The sequence below is a fragment of the Varanus komodoensis genome, unplaced genomic scaffold (genome assembly GCF_004798865.1).
Source record: "Varanus komodoensis strain SLA01 unplaced genomic scaffold, ASM479886v1 scaffold125, whole genome shotgun sequence".
Taxonomy (NCBI): domain Eukaryota; kingdom Metazoa; phylum Chordata; class Lepidosauria; order Squamata; family Varanidae; genus Varanus; species Varanus komodoensis.
The window spans coordinates 407,537-434,869 of NW_025335360.1; the positions used below are offsets into that span (position 1 = coordinate 407,537).

The 27,333-nt window shown below is 49.3% G+C and overlaps 1 protein-coding gene across 1 annotated transcript; it reads left to right on the forward strand.

The window, feature by feature from the left end:
• Positions 1-1,455: 1,455 nt before the first annotated feature.
• Positions 1,456-26,181, forward strand: CAPN10 (calpain 10). Its single transcript, XM_044422338.1, has 14 exons — positions 1,456-1,504; positions 4,770-4,857; positions 7,996-8,202; positions 8,742-8,873; positions 10,476-10,672; positions 12,145-12,362; positions 13,500-13,641; positions 14,814-14,980; positions 16,005-16,288; positions 18,084-18,286; positions 19,863-20,118; positions 21,489-21,694; positions 22,805-22,850; positions 24,589-26,181. The coding sequence occupies exons 3-14, from the start codon at positions 8,056-8,058 to the stop codon at positions 24,616-24,618; spliced, it is 2,028 nt and encodes a 675-aa protein (XP_044278273.1). The 5' UTR covers positions 1,456-1,504; positions 4,770-4,857; positions 7,996-8,055; the 3' UTR covers positions 24,619-26,181.
• Positions 26,182-27,333: the final 1,152 nt, after the last annotated feature.

Below are 27,333 nucleotides of genomic sequence, written 5' to 3' on the forward strand. Positions count from 1 at the left end.
TAATTTATGCCCAGCGTGGATCACCAGACAAGGTCAGGCGGGGTGGTGTACACCCTGCCCTTTCCAGCACTGAGCACAAAGCTCTGCAAGGACTGGCGGACAAAAAGCCCGTTTTGGCTGGGAAATACTTGGATCTGTAGTGCTTTGTCTGTGCAAGTTCATTCAGAAAAAAGGTACCCTGCCGGCATGGTTGTCTGGGGAACTGTACCCCCCACACTTAATAGCCCTTGATGATGTGATGTAAAAGGAAGCACTCTAAGCTGGTGTGTGTGAGACACGGATGCAAAGAAGACGGACAGAGATGATGCCCTGCTTTATATTATGTTTTAGTCTCTGAAGACTTCGAAACACCACAAAACACCACCCCTGCTACAGGCCTTTCTACTTAAGGAAAAAAATGGAGACAACGTCATCTGCCAGAAGGGGGAGTCAAAGGCTGGGATTAAAGGCACCCAAACTTTGCTACACAAAGCACCACAGTTAGTGTTCAACTCGGATGGATCCATAGATTGCTCACTCCGTCTCGCCATTAGAGTAACTTAGGTGCAGTTCCACTTAAGGTTTTCCTAATATACGTGTGTCGTCCGCTCCTTCGTGCGTAGCACTTTGCAGATCTATTTTCGAAGCGTTTTGATCCCACCAGGTTGTGTAACCGGAACAGTATTTGCGCAGCGCGCAGAGAGCTTCGGCTGCTTTCATTCTGGGGCAGAGCTGGAATGAAACGAATGCATCGAATCGTTCATTCAGGGAATGAAACGACTCGTTCTTGTAGCTGGCGTTATGCCAGAAACTGCGCTTCTTTTTGTAAATAAATATAAGTACACGCACGTGCCCCTCCCTGAAGCCATTTACCTGCGTCTAAAGGTACCCCTTGTAGCTCTCAGAACTTCGAGAAAAATCTGGGGACTGCGGGGGAGGTAAAACTTCCCAAAGACATGCTTGGAGTTTTCATTTACACGCATGCTGGGGCTTGCTGTTCCTTTCCATTCACTTGGCTCTTTAGATACCGTCCAACTTTTCTAAAAGCCCGGGAAAAAAAATTGTGCCAGGGTAGTAGGAGAGCAGGAGAAAAAAGTTCGAAAGGAATGCTAGGATATGCGGTTCCCTTCATTTCCGCGCATGCTGGGGCATGTCGTTGCGTCCCCCTTACCCGCATCTGAAAATAAGCTTTCCAACCATCTCAGAACCTCGTGGAACTCTTTGCTACGGGGAGGGAGGGGTGCCTAAAGGCATGCTGGGGCATGTAGTTCCTTTTAGCCCGCGAGGGATGCCGGGTGCCTGTCCGCTCTCCGGCGCAAAGGCATGATGGGAGCGGTAGTTTTCTTGGCTGCGAGGACCGGCCGGGTGGATCGGCGCATCGCTCCTCCGGCCCGGCGGCCTGCAGGGGTTTTGCCGCCCCGGCGCTGCTGCGCGCTGTGCGCCGCGCACCTGCCCGAGCCGCCTGGCGGAGATGCGCCGCTTGCTGCCCGGGCAGCGCCAGGCGGGACCGGCCGGGCTGCAGGAGGTGCGTTGCATGGGCGCCGGCGGGGGCGTGGAAGGCGGCTGCCCGGCTGGCGAAGGCAATTGCGGGGATCCGCCGGGGCACCCGCCCTTTCTGGGGCGGCGGGCGGTGGCGCATTCGCTGTCCCAGGAAGCGCGGGGCGTTGGCCGCGGGCCGGGGTGGGTTTCAAACCGGCGGGGGTGCGGCGCGGGGGGGTCGGCCGAGAGACGGCCGGCAGCCCGGGCGAGCTGAGCAGAAGCCTCCTGGCCCAGGGGCAGTCTACCGGCCCGCCCGCCCGGCCGCGTGCAAGGCAGCTCCAGGCGGACGCTGCAGCACCACTGCAGGATGCCCGGCGCCAGCCCGCTCGATCGAACGGGTGCCTCGCCCGCGGGGAGGCGGAGGGGGCCGCCGGCAGGGAAAGACGCCCGGCCCCCGCGTCGGGCCCGCCCCGCTTCGTAGCCGCCTTGGCTCCGATCCCAGGCTAAGCTCGAGGAAGGGTCTCCTGGGCCACCTGCGAATCGAGTCCAGGACTGGAGCGCGGACGGAGCCGCCCTGACCCTCAGACGGGCGAACCCGGCCGGCTCGGCGCCCGACTGCGCGCAGCGCTGGGTCGCCCGGAAGCCACTGGTAGGAGCAGGACTGGGGCGGCGGGGTGGGAGGGAGCTGAGAAAGTGGGGCTGCCCCACGGGCTGCCCTCGGAGGGCGTTGAGAAGAGCGGGCAGCCTCACGCCTGTGCCGGGGTGCTCAGCGCCCAGCAAAGGGCTGCAGGTTTGGTGCTCCAGCTACCCTTGACGTTGCCTGGTTTGAGGCAAAACGTGGCTTGCAAAGCCCGGGTGTATCTTTGCATGTTGGTGTTTATGCATGTGGATTTTATATATAGGCCATTGGTTTTATTTTTATTTTATGGCTTTTGCCAATTGTTTGTGGGCTGCTTCTGGCATGAATCAAGAAAGAAAGGGGTTCTGATGGCTGGGATTTATGTGCCCTGCTTGAAAACTTCTGAAAGTAATCTTGCTGACCAGTGTTGGAGACAGGATACTGGGCCTGATGGGCCTGTGGTCTGATTTGGCAGCGTTTGTGTTTGGGATATTTATTTATTTATTTATTAAATTAGCCTGTATTAAAATTATTTATTTATTTATTTATTTATTAAAAGCTTTTGTATGCCACCCTATTACACAAGATCTTAGGACAGCTTACAATATTTAAAAAGACAATTAAAACAATTTCAATAAATAATAAAACAGAACAAAACAATAAATCACAGAACAAACAGAGTGACTAAATTTAAAAACGATTAAATTTTAAAATACTGTTTAAATAAAAAGGTTTTGGCCTGGCACTGAAAAGAGTATAAACTTGGTGCCAGACGTACCTCTCTGGGGAGCACATTCCCCACCCTTCTCCCCCTGTCACACACTGGGTAGCTTCAGTCTAGGAAGTTTTTCCATTAGGGCAGCTTTTCCCAACGTGGAGCCCTCCAGGTGTTGGACTACAACTCTCAGCATGCTGGCTGTGGAAGGCTGTTAGACTGCAAAGCACAGAGCGTGAGGCCTCTGGGCTTTGGAGTTGTCTTTGTTCTGTGCCGTCCGGTCATCCCCAGCTTATGGCGACCCTATGAATGAATGAATGAGTGAATGAATACCCGAACAAGATGGATCAATTCCATAAAGGAAGCCACAGCCTGGAGTTTGGGCAGGGCATTTTGGAAGGTGCTCATTCATTGGCTGTTGTGTGCCCGAGTCGCCTCTGACTTATGGCAGCCCTATAGGTGAAAGGCCCCTAAATATCCTCTCCAGGACAGCCTTGCTCAGCTTGTCCAAGTTCAAGGCTGTGGCTTCCTTGAGGGAGTCCCTCCATCTCTTCCTTTTCTTCTTCTGCCTTTGACTTTCCCTGGCAAGTTGGTCTTTCCCAGGAAGTTTTGCCTTCTCATGTTGTGCCCAAAGTATGACAACCTTGGTTTCCAGGGCAAGTTCTGGCTTGATTTTGCTCTAGGACCCCCTTGTTCGTCTTTCTGTCTCTGGCACCATGTTTCAAATGCATCTTTTCCCCCCAGTCACGTTTCTTCACTGCCCAGCTTTCACAGCTGTACGTCTTCACTCTGTGGGTCTTTTGCTGCCATTTTATGGGCACCAGAAATAAATCTATTCCTAGTTCCTAGCATAAAGTGCCACAGCCCATGTTTGGAGTCTCTCTTCTTTGTGCTGGTCATACTTCGCTGCCTGCTCAGTCAGAGACTGAGCATTTTGTGGCACCCAAGAAAGTAATGTGTCACAAAAGGGATGTGGCTGGAGATGGACCAGGATGAACGGAGAGGCATCCACCTGCATGGAAAAGACGTTTTTCAGGTCTCCATGCACCTCGTGTGAATGGAGCAGGCCGCCTGGCACCTTTTTATAATGTGCATTGTTAGGCCGCAGGTGCTGTGCATTATGGGGGTGATGCACCAGAGGTGGGCAGGTGGCAGGTGGATCTACAGGTGGGTAGAACTCTGGGTGCTTGGCGGTAGACTGACAGTGAATGCCAACTTCTAGTCGTTAGCAGTAGTGATGGAATGACTTTTACACTGCCTGAAATTATGCAGCCGACATGGCATAATTTTGGTGCCTTTGTTTGTAGGTAATTTAACTGCCCTGAACATTCATTAAGCCTAAACAGCTATGTAGAAATACAATAAATGAATCAGTGTCCGTTTTGCTCACTCCTTCCTTCCTTCTCTCCCTCCTTCCTTCATTCCTTCTATCAAGTTGCTAGCTCTTGGAAGGTTATCTTTGTTAAAAGATATCATGTCTTTAGACGTCGACAGGCACCCAAGGCAGTTCACAAAATGTTTCTATAAAGTTTTAAAAATGTTTTACTCCTTTATTCCCAGAATAGCTTCTTTCCCCGAACAAATCAATAAGAAGAAGTCAGTCCCTGTCTCTAAAACAAATTTACAGTCTAAAACATGAATTAAAAACCACATACAACCAATTAAAAAAACTCAAACCAAGCAACTAAAGTATTGTGGTGAAATATTAAAATCACTCAGGTAGGGTTCAGTGGGGGGGGGGGGAGGAGGGGTGATGAAAAATCCAAGATTCAGTGCTTCAGTCTTCTGCAACTTGTGTGGCTTCCTGTCCCAGGGACTGCTCATATCAGGGACAGAAATGTGGGTGATTCCAGCACAGAATTTGGTTTCATGTATTTTAAAAAGCTCACTGCATGCATAACCATTCCTCACTCTTCTGGATGTCTCTGGTTTTCTCAATCCAAATTGACTTTTCTTTGTGCCACTTTTCTGATTTAGACATACCATCTTCCTGCAGATTCTCCAGGAGGGAGCTGTGATGTCTGAAAAGATTGCAGCTTAAGGTGAAAGAGAGAGAACAGATATGGTAAGCCACTTACTGTTCTGTATATGCTGGTGCAGGGAAAGTGCTGTGGTTTGGGACATTTATTTATTTAATTTCTATACTGCCCATATGCTCAAAATGGTTCTCTGGGTGGTTTACAAAGAGCAGATAATGAACAGCATAAAATACAATACAAATAACAAGATCAGTAACTTTAAAATATAAAATCAGATATACATAATATAAAATAGGAGTCCTACAGCAACCACAATCACAGTTGTCCAAAGGTACATTTTTGTTGTTGTTAGTCGCAAAGTCGTGTCCGACCCATCGTGACCCCATGGGCAACACTCCTCCAGGCCTTCCTGTCCTCCACCATCGCCCGGAGTCCACTCAAGCTCACACCAACTGCCTCAGTGACTCCATCCAGCCACCTCATCCTCTGCCGTCCCCTTCTTCTTTTGCCATCCATTGTTCCCAGCATCAGGCTCTTCTCCAGGGAGTCCTTCCTTCTCATTAGGTGGCCAAAGTATTTGAGTTTCAACTTCAGGATCTGGCCTTCTGAAGAGCAGTCAGGGTTGATCTCCTCTAGGACTGACCGGTTTGATCGCCTTGCAGTCCAGGGGACTCGCAGGAGTCTCCTCCAGCGCCACCATTCAAAAGCCTCAATCCTTCGGCGCTCAGCCTTCCTTATGGTCCAGCTTTCACAGCCATACATTGCAACCAGGAAAACCATCGCCTTGACTATATGCACTTTTGTTGGCAGGCTGATGTCTCTGCTTTTTAGTATGCTCTCTAGATTTGCCATAGCTTTCCTCCCCAGGAGCAAGTGTCTTTTAATTTCTTGGCTGCAGTCCCCATCTGCAGTGATCTTGGAGCCCAGGAAAATAAAATCTTAAAGGTACATCAGTGGAACAATAAATGCAGCACAAACACATAAAAGAATTAAAATCAATTAACTCTTAAAATGTTGGGTAAATGAAAAGGTTTTTGCCTGGTGTTGAAAATAATAGAGAGAAAGCACCAGGCACACCCTTGTGGGAAGCTGTTTCTGCAGTAGGGGTGTCATGCTGAAATGGCCCTTCCCCAGGTTGCTGTCCTCTTTATTTCCTTAAGAGGGGGGTCTCTGAGAAGGACCTCAGATGATCTCAGGGTTCAAGTAGCCACATATGGGAGGAAGTGTTCCTTTAGATACCCTTTAGGCTTTAAATATTAGAGTTAACGCTTTGAATTGGGCCCGGACTTCAATTGGTTGCCAGTGGGGTTGATGTAATGGTCATATCTGCCAGCCCCTGCCAGCAGCCTCACTGCCTTATTTTGAACCAGATGAATATAGGAACAGGAAAGCCCTAATTCTGCTGTGTTGGGGCTTTTCCAGACTCAGCTGTGAGGAGCACAAAGTTGGCTTTCTTTTGCTAATGGCCTTGCAATGTTAAGTCACATCCAGAGTCTTTGCTTTGTGTCCTTCCTTAAAAATATAACAGCAGCCCTTTTGGGACAGGCCAGAACCAACCTGTCAAGCATCCTCTTTCCTACAACACTAACCAGCCAGTTCCTGAAGGGTCTCACCAGGTTTCTTGCTAGTTGAGCTGGATGCTAGTAATGCAATTCAGACGATGCCTCGTTGAGGCATATGCTATTGGAGTGCCCCGCGGTGACTCCTTTCTGTTGGAAAGTTACTGCTGGTACAATATTTTCTTCCTAAAGCAGGTAAAAGCAGTTCAGCAGGTAGCTTGAGAAAAACACTAGGTGTGCACTTAGGTAGTGTCATAGGACTGAGTTGAGAAGGAAGGTCTTGGGAAAAGGTACTCAAAAGACAGGAAGAAGTCAGAGAAATGGTGTGTCGCAGAGGCACCTATAACATGCCCAGGGATTCTGGGAAAAGGTACTCAAAAGACAGGAAGAAGTCAGAGAAATGATGTGTTGCAGAGGCACCTACAACATGCCCAGGGATTCTGGGTAAAGGTACTCAAAAGGCAGGAAGAAATCAGAGAAATGGTGTGTTGCAGACCAAGAATATTGGAATGATTTTAGATGTATATTGCTATAACCCTTTAATGATAAGAAGTTTGAAATTCAGCATCCTTCTTTAGACTTGAGTTGGTTATTTATTTCCTTTTTAACAATAGTTCTGTATTGTTCCACATCCAAACAGATTCTGAAGTAGTGATTTACAATAGAAATGTACCCTTAGGATTGGAGTTCAATGGAATGTAAACTAAGATGGTGGAAACAATCCAGGCATATATAATAGCCTCAAGAGAGAATATTAAAGTGGATTCAGAACAAAGGGAGTGGACACTTCCTTAAGTCCTTGATTGCTTTTAGAACAAACCTGGGAAGTTCTTGCTGATGATGACTGAGATCACTATTAGTTTTGCTCTGCACGGTCCTTTCCATGCTCAGACAGAAGAAAGGCCTGCGTATCTGGGCCATGGCTTGTAAGTGCCTGATTCTGCCTAAGCTTGGAAGCGAAGCAGGGAGAGGCCTGGTTGAAATTTGGATGGGTGACTTAAATTGTGCGAACCATCCAGAACTGCCCATTTCTATACAGGTGGTATAGAAATTCTATTAATAATTAATATTAAGAATAGAAGCTTTGATGCTAGATACTATCAAGTATTGGAATTGATGCCTGTGCAAGCTTTCCATTTGGGGTTGTTACACTGGTTTTTTAAAAGCAAAGACTAAGAAGACAAAACTTGTCTGAGAGAGTGATTCCTGGGAAGCAAAACTGCTCTAAAACTGGAGGGAGGAATCCAGTCTTATTGTGAGATGGCGTTTGTTTTCCGGGGGACTTGAAGCGTGCATGGTGAATCAAGGTCCCTGCCTATTGGTGACCTGTTTCGAAAGACCCAAGCAGCATGCCACACTGGCTTTTCCTTTATCTGATCCTTCTCTCTTGCGGTGGCTGAGATGTGCTGACAAGCGGCCTCTGACTTGCGGCAACCCGGTGAATGGAGGCCGTCCAGAACGCCATGTCCTCGGCAGCCCTGCTCAGCTCTTACAACTCCAGAGTGTAGCTGCATTTCAATTTTATGACCTTAGAAAGAACTCGTTTTTTATTCCGTGCTGCCTTGTTCTTTGCCCCTTTACTTTTCCTGCTGCTTGTGTGTTTCCCTACAACTCTAGGGATATTAATATCTCCCACCCCAATTTTAATTCCCCCGTGTTTTTCAGATTTAACTCGGAGACCTGCTGTCTCTGAAGAAGCTGCGAATTCGTTGCCTTCTGCAGAAGATGCTGGGAGATAGCCGGGTGCTGTCCATTCTCGAGGGAGATCTGTACAAGGACCTCACCTTTCCAGCGAATGACGACTCTCTCTTTTTTAACTACTCTACCCCACTGGCTCATTTCCAAGGGGAGATTTGTTGGCTGAGGCCTCAGGTGAGTGCTCAGCTGATACGGCAGTTTGGCAAAGTCCCAGGCCCTCGGGAACTAGCGAGGGGCTGGGGGTGTTCTTCATAGGCCCTGAAGCAAGTCTTCCTGAAGACCGGCGTAAGAGTCTTAACAGCCGCCCTGTTGGGTTCTTCACTTCAGGGGTTTTGAGCCCCAGATGGCCTGGGCTCGTTTGTCTAACTGCGAGTGACAACACACGATCTGCAAGAATTCAAACCCAAGAGCTTTTATTGAAGTGTCTGTAGATCAAGACAGCGCAAGCCTGTTCTTCGCTGTCCACACTCCTTTTTCCAGCCCATGTGGTTTTATCCCTGTGAGAGCAAACCCATCCGTCCGCGGTCGTCTTGCTCTCTTCCCATCAGCCCTTTATCTTGCCCTGGTCAGCCTCTGACCTTTGCTACGGCTATCTAGACATTCATCCAGGGCTCTGGCCATTCAGTTCTGCGTGTGCTTTTGGGGCATTTTACAGTGAATTTGCGATGCTTCCTTTGATCTCAGCTTGGCATTTCTCCTTCCCACCCCCCCAGGAGATTTGTTCCACACCGCGATTATTTTCGGATAATCAGTATGAGTGGCAAGTCAAGCAAGGGATGCTGGGAGACTGCTGGTTCCTGTGTGCTTGCGCCGCTTTGCAGAAGAGTAAATTCCTGCTAGCCAAGGTACTTAGAGCACCGTACCGCGTTGTGTGTTGCGGGAACACCCTTCCTCTTGTGGGATCGGGTCCGTGTGGTATGTTGGGGGGCAGCAAGGATGGAACGTCTGCTCTCTGGCAAACAAAGTGCTTTTCTAAAGTGTAATGTTTATCCAGTAACTTATGGGAAAGAAATACAACCTAGGCTGAAATTCTGAATGATGGAGGGCCCAGAATGTCATGGTTTTGGGGTCTCTCCCGCCACACATTCAAAGCCACAGACCTTTCTTGCAAAAAGTGCTGTGTTGACCAAAGTGCAGAAACACCGAGAATGAATCTCTGAGCATGCAGAGTGGATTGTTGAACCCAGCTAGTTTTCTCCTCTGGAAACGCTCCCTATGAGCATGGTGAGGTAATTTGTGGTGGAAATTTTCAGGTTGCATTGGAAATTTTTCTGATGCTTCAGAGGGTGAGGGAGTTATCATGCTTGATTGCCTTGCATGCGGTAAACAAAGCTCTGCAGGGGGTGACTGGTATGGTCCCTTCCGTGTCAGCAGCTTGGGCTTCGGAGTTCCAGCTCCAAAATTGCGGAATCTCAGAGCTGCAGCTGTGAATGGCCCCCCAGATGCTATCGGGAGGGTTGTGCCCTTGCATTGTTTAACTTTAAGGGGAAAACCAGCAAGGTTACAAGAAGCTCTGTGTTTATTGCATTTCTGTACTGCAGCAAAGTCGAAGCTCTGTTGGAGACTGACTAATTTTAGCAATCTGAAGAACCAGATACCATGTGCTCTGTTCTGGCAGAAACCAGCCTTCCCACTGAGGTGGTTCGTGGGACACCTTCACCTTTTCCGTCTCTTCCTATCTCATGTGGAAATTCATGCGTATTTCAGTGCTGTATATATTTTCTTTCACATCATTGCTAGGGATAAGCATCTGAAAAATATTACATACCACGTTGAAACTGGCGCATTGACTTAATAAGGTGGTGGCAATTGCCATCCATTCATTGTTACTGATGCCCGGGTGTTGTGTGGTTAGAAGATCCAGCTGGGGACGCAGGAGATCTGGCTCCGAGTCCTCACTCAGCCCTGAAGCACACAGGGTGACTTTGGGCCAGTTGTGGTCTCTCAGCCTAGCCTGCCTCAGGGTGCTGTTGTACTAGAAATGAAGTGGAGGAGGACCAGCTAAGCTGGATTATAAATGTAATATAGTCATCGTAACTTATGAAATGAAGAAATTGAGCAGTGAAAACAATCCCATCCCAGATGATTGCACAGAGGCTCACATGGTCACCACAACCCATCAATGGCGTCCGTAAGCCATGGTGGGTTGTGGCAGGCACCAGCTGCCCTTTCGAAGATTCAAGCCGCTGAGGGGAGCTGGCATGGTCGATTGTGTCGTGTGATTCCGGGTAGGGTGACATACAAGAGGATTAACAGACTCCCACAGAACCTGTGGGCTGCTTTAGGGTTATGCAAGGGTTGTTTAACCCTTGCACAAGCCATCCTTGCTGGGTTCACACGACACAATAAGCCATAGTGATACCTCAGTGGCGTATCTGCAGATCCAGACCAGGAGACCGTGTGCCTTCCCAGACTCCTGCTGACTTGCTGCTCTTCTCTTTGCACAGGTGATTCCTCCAGGTCAGCCCTGCTGGAGAGATGAGAAGTACAGAGGCTGTTTCACGTGCCGCATCTGGCAGTTCGGGCACTGGGTGGAGGTCACCATAGACGATCGCTTGCCGTGCCTTGGGGGCAAGCTCTGTTTCTCCCAGTGCCAGACCGATGATGTGTTTTGGCTCCCCCTGCTGGAGAAGGCCTATGCCAAGTGCGTGGAGGGCATGCGGGTTGGTCTGTGTGGCGCTGTGGCGGAAGCACTTCTGGGTAACAAGCCATGGCTTGCTAGCATGGCTGGGTTCACACCACACAACAACCCAGAACCAAACCCATACTCTGGTATCTGGTCTGGTGGGAACCCAGCCCAAGGGACTTAATCTGTGTTCGGATCGAAATGCACACACCCTTAGTTGTGGGCCTTTTCCACAGCTCCTGACTTTGGGACCATTGTATAAAGGAACACAAATTTGGGGGAGCCCTTCTTCACTCACCGACTCCCCTGCAAGGCTTCTTGGCTGGCCAAGACTCAGCTTGCCCTGAGTCTCCTTCCCTGCTGGGGATCCAGGGAGCGAGCTGCGTCGAACACTGCATTCAGCACAACTTCTCTCTCAACCAATGGGAATTTGCTCCCCTGGGGGGGTCACAGACCCCCTGCCCGCAATGCAGGTGGGAGGGGCATTGCCCTGTCCTAGATGGGATCACACTCCCCCTGAGGGACAGGGTCCACGGTCTGGGTGTGCTCCTGGACCTGGGTTTGTCCCTGGAATACCAGGTGAATTTGGTGTCCAGGAGTGTCTTGCTCCAGCTGCAGCAGGTGTACCAACTCCGCCCCTACCTGGACAGGCAGAGCCTGAAAATAGTCAGCCATGCTCTGGTAACATCCAGAATAGATTTTTGCAATGTGCTTTACATGGGGCTGCCCTTGAAGAGAGTTTGGCAATAACTCGGCAATATTAGTACCAATGCTATTTCTGAATCTGCTTCAATTTTTAAGTTCACTATCATACTAATCTCCTTAAAAATTATCCAGAATTTCTTAATATTTCCACCACATATGGAAATAGGTGCCTGTGTTTCACCCACATCTCCAACATAAATTATTACCCATATATTATTATTATTATTATTATTATTATTATTATTATTATTATTATTATTAGAACATTTCTATGCCGCCCCTTGCCGAAGCCTCGGGGTGGCTTACAACACAATACAATACAATACAAAAATAACAATATAAAATTAAAATTAATAATATAAAATAAATAATATATACACATATATATAAACGATATAAAAGAAGTTATAAAAGATAAGTTATAAAAGAAAAGAAAAGTCTACACTCTGCATTGGTGCAAAAGATTTGAGCACTAAAACAAATTGCTAGGCGTTCTGCCCGTGTGTATCCTATTTAATTTTGCTGAGCACTGTGAGGAAACCAAATTGCCTTTCACCGATGCATTGCCTGAAGGGATTCCAATTTGCCACCAGCCGTGGCATCTGTGGTCGCTTAGGCTGCTGATGACATGAAGCGAGGATGGAAAAGCTGCCTGATGCAGCATCCGTGGTGGATGGCAAGTGCTTGCCAGGTGAGCCGGCCGAGAAAGTCGGGGTTCTGTGTCTTCCATTAAAGCTCTGCTCTGAAATTCTGACACCCCCCCTGCCTTGTGCTCTTTCTTGCAGGGTCCACGGATCTTACGAGCAGCTCTGGGCAGGCCAGGTTGCAGATGGTCTTGTGGACCTGACCGGAGGCCTGGCAGAAAGGTGGGCCCTCAAAGACCCAGGCCGAGGCACAGAAAGGGAACGGGCTGGCAAAGTTTTGGAGAAGGCGGTTTTCAGGAGGCTGATGAACCTGAAGGAGAAATGCGTGATGAGCTGCTCTGTCTTTAGCTCCCAGCAAGGTAAGGGGCAGCCCTTGCTGGCTGCAGGCTGGTGCCGGCTTCGAAGGCATCATGGGGGAGCACCCATGGGAGGCAGCCATGCCCAGCTGGCAGAGTCCCTGGCTGAATGGAAAGCTGGATTGGATGCACCCTGGCCGGATCCAGCAGCGCTCTTTATGCTCGTAAGGCGGCTTCCCACACTGCACCTCCCTGTCTGGGTTACCCAGGCTTCTTCCTCACGTTGAGAAGGGGTTCTGCAGAGCTGGATCCAGCCACTCCAATCCTCTTTCTGCACCTCTTTCTTGTCTCTCGGTCCACGCCTGTTTCTGCATGCAGCCGACATTTTTCTCCAGCTGATTTGGTGGCTTCTTTATGCCTGCAAGTGCGTCTGATTGCTTTATTTCTGCTGTTTGATTGGAAAATCCTTCATCGTTTTACTTAGATTTGGGGTGGGGAGTGGGGTCCATTCAAAAAGCCTCTTACAACCAAGTGCCATCAGTTTTTACAATTCATTTTTATCATGTATTACAAATCTGGAAAGAAAATGACGAAAGCTCATTCAGAAAAAAACAGGATAAAGTATGGATAAAACATAACAAAGGATTATAGTTTTGGGATAAGATGAAAAAAGAGCCATCATGGTGATTATGCAAATTTTAACTAATAATGCAATAATAATGATTGTATATGCATTAGTATGTAACAGAACATACTGTTTTTGAAAATGTCAGTTGAAATTATTGTATAAACTGCCGTATGTTTAGGTGCGGGAGGACTATTTTAAAATCAGGAAATGGGTTTCCTACCTTCTTAGGACTGCAATCCTGACCCAAATCCCCCCCACCCCGACACACACATGCACACGGGAGAGAGATCAGGTGTGCCCCCCAGGGTGCGAGGGGCAGGAGGTTCCCAGCGTGCTTCCCTGGTGGCAGGCCACGTGGTACCATGGTACTGCGGGTATTTTGCTGAAGGGCCGCGTCCGTTCCTTCTGGGTGGCCACCAAGTTCTCCTTCAGTCCACCTTTCTGTGTGCACGGAGCGCAGAGAAATGGCGGTCGTTTCCCGCCCCCCTGCTCCCCGTTCCCGTGGGCAAGCCTGTGTGCCGCTGAAAGCTGATCTTTCCCCACGGCTCCCGCCCTCCCTCTCCGCCTGCCAGGTCCCAGCGAGCTGGGGGAGTTCCATGCCTTCATTGTGGTCGACATGCAGGACCTTTCCAAGGTGTCCAGGAAGGAGACGGTTCTTCTGAGGATACACAACCCCTGGGGCAGACGCTGCTGGACGGGGCCATGGAGAGAGGGGTGAGTGGCGCCGGTCGGGGGCCAGACAGCTTCCTGGCCTCGCCAGATGCTGTTGGCGGGGAACCGACCCAGGCCCCTGAGGGCCGTCACAAAACAGAAAGCAAGCACTTACTCCGCGGGGATCTTGCTTCTGGAGGAGCAGCACAGGCACAGCTGCTGGGGGGGGGGCTACTTCCCCCTTTAAAAACCTGTGTGGGGGACCCTCGATTTACCAGCAACATGGCCATGAAACGCTGGCCAGGGAAAGAGAATAGCTGGATTCATGGTTTCTGACCTGTAGGCCTGAAGTCAGTCTTGGCTTTGCTTCAGGTCCAGTTAAGCACAGCCTCGGCCTTTTCTTAGGATTAGCCCAGACATGTCATCAGAGGCCTGCGGCAGCCGTGCGGGGATTCCCTGCCCCCCAGCCAGGGCCCAGGACTGTGCTAGCCCCTGCCCTGACCACCTGCTGGCAGCCAGGGCCAGGGCTGGGACGTGGGTGCAGGAGGCAGGACACAAGCCCTGCGACGAGGGCAGCAGAACTCCAGGCGAGGCAGAGTCCCAAGTCCAAAAGCCACGCTCAGTGGTAAGTCCAAGTCACACGTCGCAGAGCCTGGCACGGTCAGGAACGAGAAGTCCCTGCAGGGCCGGACAAGGAGCAAGCCAAGGGCCAAGGACAGGAAGCCGAGCAGGGGCAGGTGGGCAGAAACACGGCCAGGTGGGGTGCGCCGCAAGGACCAAACGGCACGGGAGCTGAGCCGCGGACAACATGATAACCCACATTCAGAGTTTGAGGATGGCTTCAGAGTGAGTTGTCATCGAACCATGAGTTGTTGAAACGCGGGTTATCATACTGAACCCAGCTGAGGTAACAAATCAGGATAAACAGCCCACTGTTCACAACCCAGTAGCAGACCATGGAGTCCCTTTATGGTGTGTTTGTGGCTAACAAGTCATAGCTGTCTGCAGACAGCACGATCACGTGCAGCCGGTCAGCCCCTGAGTGCAAGTGGTCAAGTTGTCTGAACCCAGTTCCTCTTTGTGCCATTTTTTTCTAGACTGCAGTCCCCTAGGGGCAGGGGCCTACGTTCCTCTTGTTCTTGGTAAAGCAGAACAAGGGACAGCTTGTCCTGTACAGGGACAGCTCTGCAAAGATGCTCATACCCCGCTTGATTTGTTTCGCCTTTGCTCTTCAGCGGTCCTGGATGGAGCCAGCTGGATCCGGTGGTTGCCGCAGAACTGCTGTCCCAGATACAGGAAGGAGAATTTTGGGTCGAGGAGGAGGAATTTTTCACCGAATTTGACGAAATCATTACAGGGTACCCAATCACTGAAGAAGGGCAGCTTCAGAGCCTTTATACTGGTACGGTGTTGCTTTCCTCCCAGGGCCACCCTGATCCTCCCTTACCAGTTTGTCAGATACGTGATTTTTCACAGTGTGCCTGAGTGTTCAGCTCGTGCCTTAGATGTTTGTGAAGCTGCCTGATAAGCCGAGGTCTCTGCTGTGAGAGAAGGCGAAGATCCCAGCTGCCTGTTTATCCAGCATCCCGCAGAAGCCCCTTTTCTTGGATGGAGCTGCTGGGGCCTTCTGGAAAGTCCCCCTCTCACCCAGATCCCCTGGTGCACGTTGACTCTTCCCCATCATCCGTTCTGGCATCTCAGCTGGGCCAGGTCCCCTCTCTTAAGAGGAAGGGTGAAAGGGAACCTGTGAGCAAGCCTTACAGGTGGACGTGCACGCAGAAAGCCCAAGTTTGAAGGACAGGAGTGCGGAAAACATGCGCTTGTGGCCGGCTCCATCAGTGAAAAGGAGAAGCGGCTCACATATGCCCTCTTTCTCGCAAGCACACTGCACGCACAGGTTGTAGGAAGGAACGAATCGGTCTGTGTGCTGTCCAGGTCACCTTTGCACACTTCCCAGCACAAGTCAGTTCTGTACAATTTTTGCAGACTCGGTGTTCGTGTGAACGAAAATTCCCGTTTGCTTTGGATCGTTGTTCCTCTTACGCACATCTCTCTCAGACAGGTGCAGTTTGGAACACACATTTCTTGCAGATGCCATGCAATATTTTAGCTGTCCCATGGGAACGGCACAGCAGAATTCAGAAGGGTGCTATCCAGAGAACAGTTGTGTGAGAATTAGCTTATTGCAGTCTGTCGGGCAAGGGTGAAATGGGTCACGTGGCTTAAAAATGTGGGCCATGCTAAATTCTCCCTCCACCCCCAGTTTGCTCCTCCACTCATTGCAGATCAGGGGGAAAAATTTAGCTTGCTGTTCTTTGCAGAGGCTCACTTGACACCTTCTGGATATATATATTCCATTTTTCTGGGAGATCTACCAGTTGAAGAAAATGAAGTGATGTAGATGTATCCTTTCTCCTTCTCAACAGACAGAGTTCTGAGCCATACCCAGAAACTGTATGGATCATGGGTGCGGGGACAGTCGGCAGGCGGCTGCCGTAACAACAGCACATTCCCGATGAACCCCAAGTTCTGGCTGAGGGTCTGTGAGCAGAGCGAGGTGTGCATTGCTCTCCTGCAGAAGCACCGGAAGTATAGCACGGATTGGGCAGGCAGAATCCGGAGCTGGCCCCGTTTAGTGGAAGCCGATCAATCTCTGGCAGATGGCCTCCGAGGGAAGAATTACCATGCCGTGGGACTGCATATATGGAAGGTAATTTGAGGGTTAGCCAGGGTGGTGGGGTGCATTGGGGCTGGAACTATTTTATTTACGAACAGTAAGTTTCTAGGCCTTAGGATTGCAGATTGGGTGAAATGCACCCAGGAAGCTTTTTTTTTACAAGTGGTTTGTTGTCTTTTCACATTTGAGGGTGATAATATTTTAATATTTGCGGAATATCCCTTAACCTTTTCACATTTGTCTACAATATTCTTCAAAATGGAAAGATGCTTGTTAAACACTAGTTATTGCTTTTTCTCATGTTTCTATCATGCTATTCCTCCAAGAAGCTCAGAGTGACACCCATGGAATGTTAAGTTTTTAAGGATAGGCTGGACATGCACAAGGTAGGAGCCGGCTGGAGCCGGGGGTCAGACTAGATGGCCCAGGACTCACTCTGTTTCTATGTTTAACCCTGTTTACTTGGAACAGCAATTCTGTGTGATAGGTCCAAAGTCATCAACCAAATTTTGTGGATTTGGCTCTGTTTCTTTGCCTAGGGCAAGACCGATGCACAATATTCTTTCTGTGTCAGCAAGCAGATGTGGAATGCCGTGGGTGCTGTTACAAAATGGCTGCCATTGTGGGGAGCTTGCCAATTCACAAAATGGCTGCCATGTGAGACATGACCAGTCACAAAAAAACCCTTTTCCTAAAAAGCAAACTAGTAAGGCTAACAGGGAAGCAAATGGCCCAAGCACCAAAGTACTGCTCAGGAGAGGAGTCAGTCCTCCAGAACACAAGCCGCTCTTTTGGCCCAAATAAAGATGGTGCAGGAAAATGGCCCTTCGCTTTATTCTTTTCATTTTTATGCTGCCCAATAGCTGAATCCCTCTGGCTGACTCACAACAGTTGATCAACTACAAAAAAATACAATAAAAATACAAATGCATGAAAACGCAGAATAAAATTTGAAGGTGCAAATTTAAAACAGGCAAAAATTCTAATATAGAAAAACATAAAACAGTTTCACATCGAAAACAATTTCCATTAAAAACCCGAACTAATTAAAGCAGCAGGCCTAACCCATCCTGTGTCATTAAAACCTGGAAGAAGAGGGCAGTTTTAGCCTGACACCGCAAAGAAGACAGGGGTGGCTTTGCCACTCGTCAGCCATCCCCTGGATTTTCCTTTTAGGGAATCCTAAACAAACGTCCATCTGGAGGGTCCGGGAGCCCGGCAGACCCCCGGGGAGGAATCTGTATGTACGACCCTGGAACCCTCATGCTAACCATGGTATAGCAATGGTCCTCTCCACTCCTTGCAGATCTCTCCTGGATGCTTCTTGGTGTTGAGCAAGTGCGACCACCTGGGTGCCCTTGAATACAGTTTTCCCCACCTGGGGGAAGGAAGGGATTCCTTCCTTCCCCCTGGATCTTGCTGACTTCCTCCTCCTGGAGGTGGAGGCGGTGGTGGAGACACACGTGCCTTCCAGAAACTACACCAGCATTTGGGCCCCAGGAAGGCTCACCCCACTCCCTTTGGAGCCTTAATAATCCCCTTGCCACTCTGTGGGTGGCGCCTGTACGAGGCCGAGGACCCTGGCCTGTGTTCAGGAGCAGCCCCATATCCGGTGCATCGCTGCTTTGGAGCCGCCAGAGGGCTTCACGGTCAGGCGACGAGGCCATTCGTGGTGTGCAGTGGGGTGGGCATCAGTGTGGCCAGCTTTATGCGGAGGGTTGTATTCTTGCCCTCGCTTGACAATTTGACTCTTCTTTTGGATTTGGTAAAATCTTAGCTATTTCCACACTGAGCTGCTCAGAGTTGTGTTGTCTTTTTCACCCTCCAGGTTGAGAAGAAACAGTTCAACCTTCCAAAGACCCTCTCCGCACCCCCGATTTCAGGCACAGTTTCTCATTCCTACAATCGGGAGGTGCACCTGCATTGTGACCTTTCTCCGGGGTACTACCTTGTTGTCCCCAGCACCTTTCTGAATGATGCCGAGGGAAACTTTTTGCTTCGGGTGTTCTCCAGTGGAAGGATCTCTCTGAGGTGTGTCCGTCGAAAAGGAGGTGGGAGAGGGCAGGGTGTTGGGGGCAGAAGTCCTGCCGTTGGCTTCACAGGAGGCCCCTACCTGGATTCAGACCATGGGTCTATCCGTTGTAGCGTTGCTGACGTGGACCAGCCAAGCCACGGCTCTCCAAGGTCCAAGGGGGGCCTTCCCAGTCCAACCCGGAGAGCCAGTCGATGAGCACAGAGCCCGCGCTTGCAGGGCTGCTGCCCTGCCATGGTCTCTGTGGACGTTTTGCCTATAACTCGGGCACATTGGGGTATTTTTTTACCCCACAATTCGAACAACGGCAAGCACTGTTGTTGCCAACACGCCATTCCCGCGTACCAGTCAAGCATGGCTTCCCAGTGAAGCACCGGCTTCAGTAGCACTGTTTTTCTCCACTCCAGTTGTTACGTTTCCTGTTAAGGAGTCGCTTATTTCACTGGAAGGGAGACATGTCAGGACTGAAGCGGTGCTGGTAGAAGCTGCCTCGCTTCTGTTGCATGTCACCCCTGCAGGACCCCCAGAGATAGATGAGGAAGCCCCCCAGGGCCACCTTCTAGGTCCATCCCTCCAGAATGGGCTGGACCCCCATAATAGGGTTCCTCCAATCCCCGTCCTGGAGAGAACGGTTTCCCAGAAGTCCAGGAGAACCAACAGAGTTTCACTCCCTCTGTCCCTTGCCCGGCACAGCTCATCCAGCAGGCTGACCAAAGCCGTTTCTCTTCCAAAGCCCTGGTCTCAATCCAGGGAGGGAGGTGGAGAATACACGTATATCTTTACGAGAGACAGAACCGATCCAGAGAGCTCTTTTCTAAGAGGCCTTGATAGGGTGTGTCAGCCCAGGGTGTGGGATATCTGGCCACTTGGGTGGGTGGGAAAAGGCCACAAGCTTGAACGGTAGGAGGGGCCACCCAGGAGGGGCACTGCAGTAGACAAAACAGGACCCTTGTCAATTTAAGCGACAATCCACTGCCAGCCTAGACAGCAAGAAGTCCTTGGCTTCCCGTGTCCTCTTGCCATTCCATGCTGACTTGCTGGTGCCAGGAGTTCAAGTACTTTTTTCTGTCTAAACATGCCCAGGATGACTTCTTTTAGGGTCGGGGCAAAGCTGGGCAAAATCCATCCCTCTAGAATTCCCGGACTTCCTCTTTGTTCAGTCCAGTCTCAGAAAGCGAGCCGAGCCAAGAGGAAGTCCACAGATTCTTGCAGAACTGGCAGCCTCCCACGGCGTGTGCACAGAGAGGCCGTGGCCCGCGGCGTGGCAGAGGGACAGTGCTTCACAGCACCTGCACACAGGGCTCCACAGGGTGGCTCCTTCGGTCTTGTGCTCTTAACCTTTGCCCAGTTCCTGACTTCAGGCAGAGCTTGACCTTTCCCAGGGACACTTTCTGCACACCTGGTCGCAACCGGGAATGTAGACGGCCTCCACTGGTGTTACCGTTTTTATGCCGAGTCTTGCATGCGGCAACCACAGACCGCGTAACCGTTTGTCCTTTTATCCCCTCTCTCTCCTCCTCTGCCTGCACCCTGGTCCTTCCTGCGTCCTCCCCACCTTGTCTTTCCTTCCGGCAGTGAGATAAAACTGCCCGCTCCTGAGAACGCTGTCCGTGAAGAGCTCCCGGGAGGCGAGTGGGAGACCGCCCAGTTGGAGGGATGCTGGCGAAAAGGGCAGAATGCAGGGGGCAGCCGGAACTTCCCCTCCTTCCACACCAATCCCTGTTTCCCCCTGACTGTTCCAGCAGGTGTGGGACAGAGAGGCCTCAGGGTTGCCCTGCGCCAGCACTGCCCAGACAACAAGTGCCGCCCAATTGGGTTTCATATCTTCCAGGTAGGATCTCACTTGGTCAGGGACTGCTGGGCAAAGCTTGAGGGACACAGGAAGGCCGTGAGTCCAGCTTTCCCAGGTCTGTCAGCTCTGACTGATCGTGTCTTTCCAAGTCCTCCTGCACAGCTGGGAAACAGACCTTTAAAAATGGTCACAACTGACCCTCTCTGCTAAGACTTTCCATTAAGAAAGATTATTTCTTTGATATTAAGAAATAAATCCAGAGAAACAGGCAACCTGGTGGGCATCTAGAGAGGTTTCTTCCAAGCTTCCAGTGTTCTTCCAAGTCTAGAGCTAACTAGCAAGGAGATTCCATGGATGAATTATGCTTATCCAGTGTCATATTAGGAGAGATGGAGAAAACTTAGCTGTCCACCTTCTGCATCTTTCTTAATGGAAAATCAGTAATGGCGGAGAAGTATTCCCGAAAGGCCGTTTTCCCCTGGCGATGCGCAGGGCTCCATCGTTTGGCTACGGGGTTGCCCTAAGAGACTTAGCCAGCATGTGCCTGATGAAAATGGAGGATGCTCCTTAAGACCGGGGTGAGCAGAAGGTAACTCTCCAGATGCTTTGGGCATCCTCTCCCAGGGGCCCCTGCCAGCTTGCCAATGGCCAGGAGTCTGCAGAGGTGGAATCCAAAGCATCTGGAGACCCGGTCCACATTAACATGTAAAGTATTCCCTGAAGGCAGAAAGCCTGGAATGAGTTGAAAGGGGGAGGAAAGAGAGCATTGCAACCCACTGAAGCAATTGCTTGGGTGTCTTCTTTTGGGTGTAGCCTGTGTAATCCCTTTGCAGGTGCCTCAAGTATCCAGTAATTAGACTGTGTTTTAATCTGTTAATTAACAGTTTGCCTGTAGCGTGGCCTTTACTGTTGTGAATTTCCCATTCACTGAAAGCCAAAAGGAACTCTGAGCAGGGCAGGGGCAGGGGAATGGGAGATGCAGTGCTGAGCTCGGTTGATGCCTCTCTGGGTCCTTAAGTCTGATTCTTCACATCTCCTTGGACTGGAGTATAATACTGACATCATCATGCTGTACGATGTTTGGAACTTCTTCTGGCCAGGTTCAGATCTAACGTGAAACTCGGGTTTGTACAAACCCATCCTCAAGGTCCCACTGAACTTCGGGGTGTACAAGAGGCTAACCACAGTTTGGTGTGTCTTGTCTGCTCCTATTTCCGGTCTTCTTAGGACTCTGTGTGGGAAAGAGGCCGGCATGCGCTCCTGCTTCTTGAGACAGAAAAGCTGGCCTAACTGTGGTTTGTCAGGAACTCATGCGTTCAGACATAAGAGCAAACCACAGTTCACCCAAACCATGGTTTGAAAAACGATTTCAAACAGTGACTTCAGATCCTGATTTGCAATCCTTTTAGGTTCCCAGTGATAACAACAATGTGACACCGCTGCCAGCGTCTTTCCTGCACTTGGAGCCAGTGGTTAGCTGTGTACCTCACTGCTACTCCCGAGAAGTAAGCCAGCTGTGCCAACTGCCTTCTGGACATTATGCCATCGTTCCATCGACATACTTGCCTGATACGGAGGGCACCTTCACAGTGATTGTAGCCACCAAAATAGACAGGTAAAGTTCCATGTCCCTTCTGTTCACAGGGATGAATGCATCTACAAAAGCAGGACTTGAGTGCTGGCCTTTTCTGAAATATTTCTTGCACAAACAAAATGTTTGGCTGAAACATTTTCTTGGACAGATGGGCATGAGTGAGCATCTCTGTGCACAATGCCAGCTGTAACCCGGGAACCTGCTTTTTATGGGGTGGGTTCAGACGACACAATAACCCACCTTCAAGGCTAAATATGAGGTGGGGGTGAGTTTTCACTAAACAATGAATCGGTTTTGGAACAGGAGTTATTGAACCCTGAACCCAGCAAACCAGGGTGAACAACCCACAGTTCACGACCCTGCAGCCAAGCTTGGGTTCTCTTCATGGACAGTCCATGGTTAACCACAAGGTGTGTTATTTTGGCTGGGTTCGGACAACACAATACACCCAACACTGGCAACACTGCTTGGTTACCATGGTTCCAGTATCTAGCTGATGGACACTCAAGTAGTTTCTACTTGTCATGGTTTCCCTCTCAGTCCTCCCATTGCTGACATCGACCACTGTGCTTGAGATGCAATCCCAAAGTGCATCACTCTCTGCCTGCCTCCCTGCCTCCTTCTGATTGGTCCACATGCAGATGCTGGATAGCTGGAACAACTTCAGCAGTTGCCGCTCTTCCCAGGGAATTCGGTGGTACTCACCTATCAGGACCATGGAAACCATGTTTCCTGGGTTCAGATAACACAACAAGCCATGGTGAAACCCTAGAACAAACCGTTGTTTCTTACCATGGTTTCTAAAGACCACTTACCATGATGAAATACCCTGACTGGGTTTAGATGACATGACAGACCAACCGTGGTCAAAAGCCACCTGTTTGCTGTATTGGCTGAACCCAGCCTGTGTGGGAACATCCAGATATATTCCAGACCATCCAGCTAGCCTAGATCCTCCATGATTTTGAAGAAATTACTTGTGTTGAATATGAGTGTTGGACTGGACTCAGCTACTGCCTGTGTCTTGTGAACTAAACCCCAGGTCTCCAGAAATATTCTAGAAGAGTCCAAGATCAAGCCACGGTTCCTGTCTTTTGCTTCAATGATAGGTCTGTGTTTGCTTTTCCACAGAAAAAGCATTCAGAGCAAGGAAACCTTAGGGCAGAGGCTGCAAGAGGTGAGTGACACATTTAATTCACATTAATGTGAATAATAACCAAGTGCATGTTTTGTTTTGAAGAACATCAGTCCTCATTGCTGCCTCATTGCAGAGAAAGCGAGGTGGCTGACCATCTTTAAAAATAAGAAGCCATCACATGTTTAATAGGGAGCAAAGCCAGAAAGAAGACAAAGAAGGAAGACAAAAAACAAACTTAGCCAATACCAGAAAGCCTGCCAAAAACTTAGGTTAAGATTATGCTTAAAAGCCCACTAAACTTGCAGTGAGGATTCTGTTTATGGAGGCCGCCCTCATCCTGCCCCAGTTGGGGTGATGCTTTCTGTGCTGGCATCAAAAGGGGTACACATCATGATAAAGTACCTCCACAGCTACCATTTACCCACAAGGCTTCGCGGCGTCTGTTGGCGTCCACCATTTTGAATATACAAGCTGTCGGTGGACCACACAACTTGTCGTGTCAGGCCAGTCCGTTCAAAATGGCGGCCAGCATGTTTTTCTGAGCCCATTTACCCACAGTGGCTTATTGTGATGTGTGAACTAGGTCACCGTATCAAACCTTCACATGTGATATTTAGGTACACGAGTGCAGTTCGAGGTGCTCTTGCATGTTTTTTAAATGCTGACCCCAGGGCGTCCTTTGGGTCTTCTGCATGGGAAGCCAGCCCAGGTCAGGCACTGTTCACTTGAGCTGTTCTGGTTTTATGCCGGATCAGAACAGCCTCAATTTCCAAAGTCTCAAAGTGCTTCAGGCCATAATCCAGCACCTTCGTAAATCTAAGGTGTTTCCCCCCACACTTTTGGGTCCCCTATTGCTTTTATTTCTTTTGTGTTTGCAAATAATTCAAGAAAAAGAAATCTAAGGGATTCACTTCGTTTTCTAAATAGCAATTTATGGCAGTTTGGTTTAGAATGTAGCCAATTTAATTAGATTAATTAATTTATTTATTTAGAAAAAGCCAGATACTGTAACTGGTACAGAATATTGCTGCCAGGCTGCTGACGGGGACCAGCCGTTACTCTCACATAACGCTGGTCCTCTACCAGCTCCACTGGCTTCCAGTTGAAGTCCGGGCCCAATTCAAGGTGCTGGTTTTGACCTATAAAGCCCTAAACGTCTTGGGAAGAGGATACCTGAAGGAACGTCACCATCCTTATACGCCCTCACGCCCCTTAAGATCTGCGGGAGAAGCCCTGCTCCGGGAACCCTCTCTAAGAGAGGTAAAAAGGTCATCAACTCGGAGTAGGGCCTTCTCTGCTGTGGCGCCCAGACTCTGGAATGTCATCCCCAGAGAGGCACGCCTGGCACCTAGTTTATGCTCTTTTCAGCGCCAGGCCAAAACCTTTTTATTTAAACAGTATTTTAAAATTTAACAACTTAACCTTCAGTCGCTCTGTTTGTTTTGTGATTTATTGTTTTGTTCTGTTTTTATTATTTATTAGAAGACGTTTTAATTGTTCTTTTAAATATTGTAAGCCGTCCTGAGATTTTTGTATTATAGGACGGCATACAAAAGCTTTTAATAAATAAATGAATTGTATATGCTAGCAGCAGAAGGCTTGGCTCAGTGAGGTGAAAAATGCAGAGAGAATGAGACTTGGGGTGGGGTAGGTAAGGAAACTAATATTTCTGAAGACATAAACAAAATACAAATGAAATTCTTTATAGCTTTTTCTTTAATGGCTTGTCTGGGTGTGTTTTTTCCCTGCCCCACTCCTGATTGCCACATTTCTCCAGGTCACCTTTAAAGCTGTGATGAAAGTGTAGTTTGACACTGGGACTTCCAACACGGGGGAAGCCGGATGGAGTCTGGGAAGAGGCAGAGCTGCTTTCGTTTTGGACTGAGAGCATCCGAACGAACGTCGGGCCCAGTGGCTTCCATGGGCACAGACACATCTGTCATCAGGCCCTCTTATTTGAACCCCTTTGTAAAAACAATTGGACTGCGATCCCAGGCTGTCTTCCTCTGTTTTTAAGAGCACACGCCATGAACTTCAGCCTCTGCCGAGATCTTGTGCGGTGTTTCATGCACATCACCCTGTGCACATCTGCCGATCTTCCTCCCATCTGACCTGCCTCCAGCATCTTTGTCCTGTGCATGCACTCTGTCCCGAACGGTCCCCATGCTGTGATGGTGAATCCTTTTGCCCTTTATACGTGTGTGTGCGTGCGTGCGTGTGTTCTCCTTGTGAAAACCAGTGGTGGAGAGGAATAAATTGACCAAGCGGCTTTCGAAAGCCATTGTAGGGAAAGAAAGGAACCGCTTCCAAGAAGGAAAGCCTTTTAAAAAGTGGAATACTGGAATTTGTGTCCCACCAGACAAGCCAGCCACATTTTCCGTTTCACCCATGCCAGCTCCTACGAGGCCCGGCTTGCACAGAGCTGAACGCAGCTCTCTGGGCGCTTGCTTTGGTGGGCCAGGTCAGGCAATAAACGCGGGACGTTTATTGAGCCTCGGGTCGAGCAGGTGCCGCGTGTGGCTCTTGGACTGTGTTTGGCAGGGCAGGGCACTGGCCGTCCGGTTTGCTTTGGCCATGTGCAACTCCTGCCCAAGGTCCTTTCCTGCTTTTGATCCCGGATGAAACCTCTCCCCTTCCCAGCTTAATGCTCCAGCTGTCCTCTTGAGAAGAAGAATCAAGTGAAGGAAAATAGACAGACATAAAAGCATAGGAGCCAGGCATCTGGGACAAGCCGATCTAACCAGGCCCTGAGCTAGGCTGCCCACCTGGTGGCGTCCTTCAGCTTCTCCAAAACGGGATAAATGTGGCATTTTCCCAGCTTCCTACCTAACCTTCCGCATTTCCTGCAAGCATCCACCATCTCCTGACTGCGGAGCTCCTCTTCTCTTCCCTTGGCTGTACAGGCACCCTAATGTCCCCCCTTGATGCAGACACTGGGTTCAGTGGAGGTCTGAACAAGCGGTCCCCCCAGAACGTCAGCATCTCCTGCCAGATGATGGGGTTTAGTTGTCCACGTCGTGGTACCCATGGTCAAGGCCGCTCTTGCGATGGCTGCTGCACAGCCTTTCTCAGTATTTATTTATTTAAATTGAACTGATCTCTTTGGAAAGAATGTACGGCCCTTATTTCAGGAGAACGTGAGGCAGAAAGGGAGCGGATACTAGGAAAGTTTTTGGTTTTAGCTGGTGGGGTGGGGCAAAATTACTTGTGATGTCCTTTTAGGGGAGCTTCTGCTTTTAAGATCATTGTTTCTGGGGTTGCCTCTTCTAGGTGCTGGAAACTATAGTCCATATTGAGGTTTACCTTCCCCCACCCCACATTTCCTGGGAAAACATTTCTTTGAGATTTTAAAACACTGCAATTTTTTTTAAGCAAGCAAGGTGGTGGTTGACATGTTTTGGAAAAAAGAAATTAAAATGTTAAATGGCATCCTAGGTGCAAACTTTTTTATTTAGTTGTGTGGTCTTCGTCCTCCTCCTCCTTTTCACGAGATTTTCAGATGGTTGGACAGGAACTTGGGAGACTGGGGTTTGAGGCCCCCTCAGCCATGAAGCTCATTTTGGGATGGTCACTGATTCTCAGTATAGCCTACCTCACAGGGTTGTTGTGGGGATAACACGGAGAACAGCAGGAGGAGAATTAGGTCCCTTGCCCTCATCACCTTTCACTTCCTCTCTGCCCCCTGGCCTTGACCCCTCTTCTGTAGGGAGAATTGGATTATGCTCCCAGCTTCTAACCTGATACAATTCTCTTTGCTAATTTTGCTGTAACAAATTCACAAGCCACCCCCTTGAAAGGTATTGTTACCCTTCTAAGTCCCGAACATTGTCCATTAGGTCATACTGGCTTTTCATGAACTCGTTTTGAATATACACGTTCTTTCCTGTCTCCCCTTTCCCAGCCAGGGCATTTAGAAACATAGAAACAGAGCGAATCAGAAAGGGCTTTCCTGGGACATATAGTCTGACCTCCGGCTTAATCCGGCTCCGCTCACGACATGCCCACCATGTGCATGTCCAGCCTATCCTTGAACAAATTTCTTTCACAAGAAACTGCATTTCCCACCAAAAGATGTTCTCGTAACACATTTTGCTCCCAGGACTTCAATTTTGGATGGGAGATGCTAGTTTTACTTCCAACAAGGTCCTGCTCTATCCCCATTTCACTCCCATTTCTAAATAATACTCCTGGTAAGACTAATTGAGTAATCCTAAAAGGCTGACTGCATAGTTTCTAGATGGGAACAGTTTCATTTTAGGTGCAAGAATAATAAATCCCATAAGTTTGGGGGTGTGGGAACAAGAGTTTCTTTTAGCGTGCATGTGTAATGGGAATATAAATTGCCAAATCTTTCATTTTGAGCCAGAAGGAAAAGGGAAGAAAAGAGAAGAGAAATGAATGATGCTATTTTGCTTTCGGTGTTTCAAATTTTAGACAGAAGCTGCCAACAGGAAAGGTGTGTGAAAGCCATTGTGTTCTGTACGTGGCAGAGGGATGGATTAGGTAGAACTCCTGTAACTCT

Coding starts and splice junctions, on each gene's coding strand:
- CAPN10 (XM_044422338.1), top strand. CDS start 8,056: ATGCTGGGAGATAGCCGGGTGCTGTCCATTCTCGAGGGAGATCTGTAC. Junction 20,119..21,488: donor TTGGGTTTCATATCTTCCAG/GTAGGATCTCAC, acceptor CAATCCTTTTAG/GTTCCCAGTGATAACAACAA. Junction 22,851..24,588: donor TAGGGCAGAGGCTGCAAGAG/GTGAGTGACACA, acceptor ACATTTCTCCAG/GTCACCTTTAAAGCTGTGAT.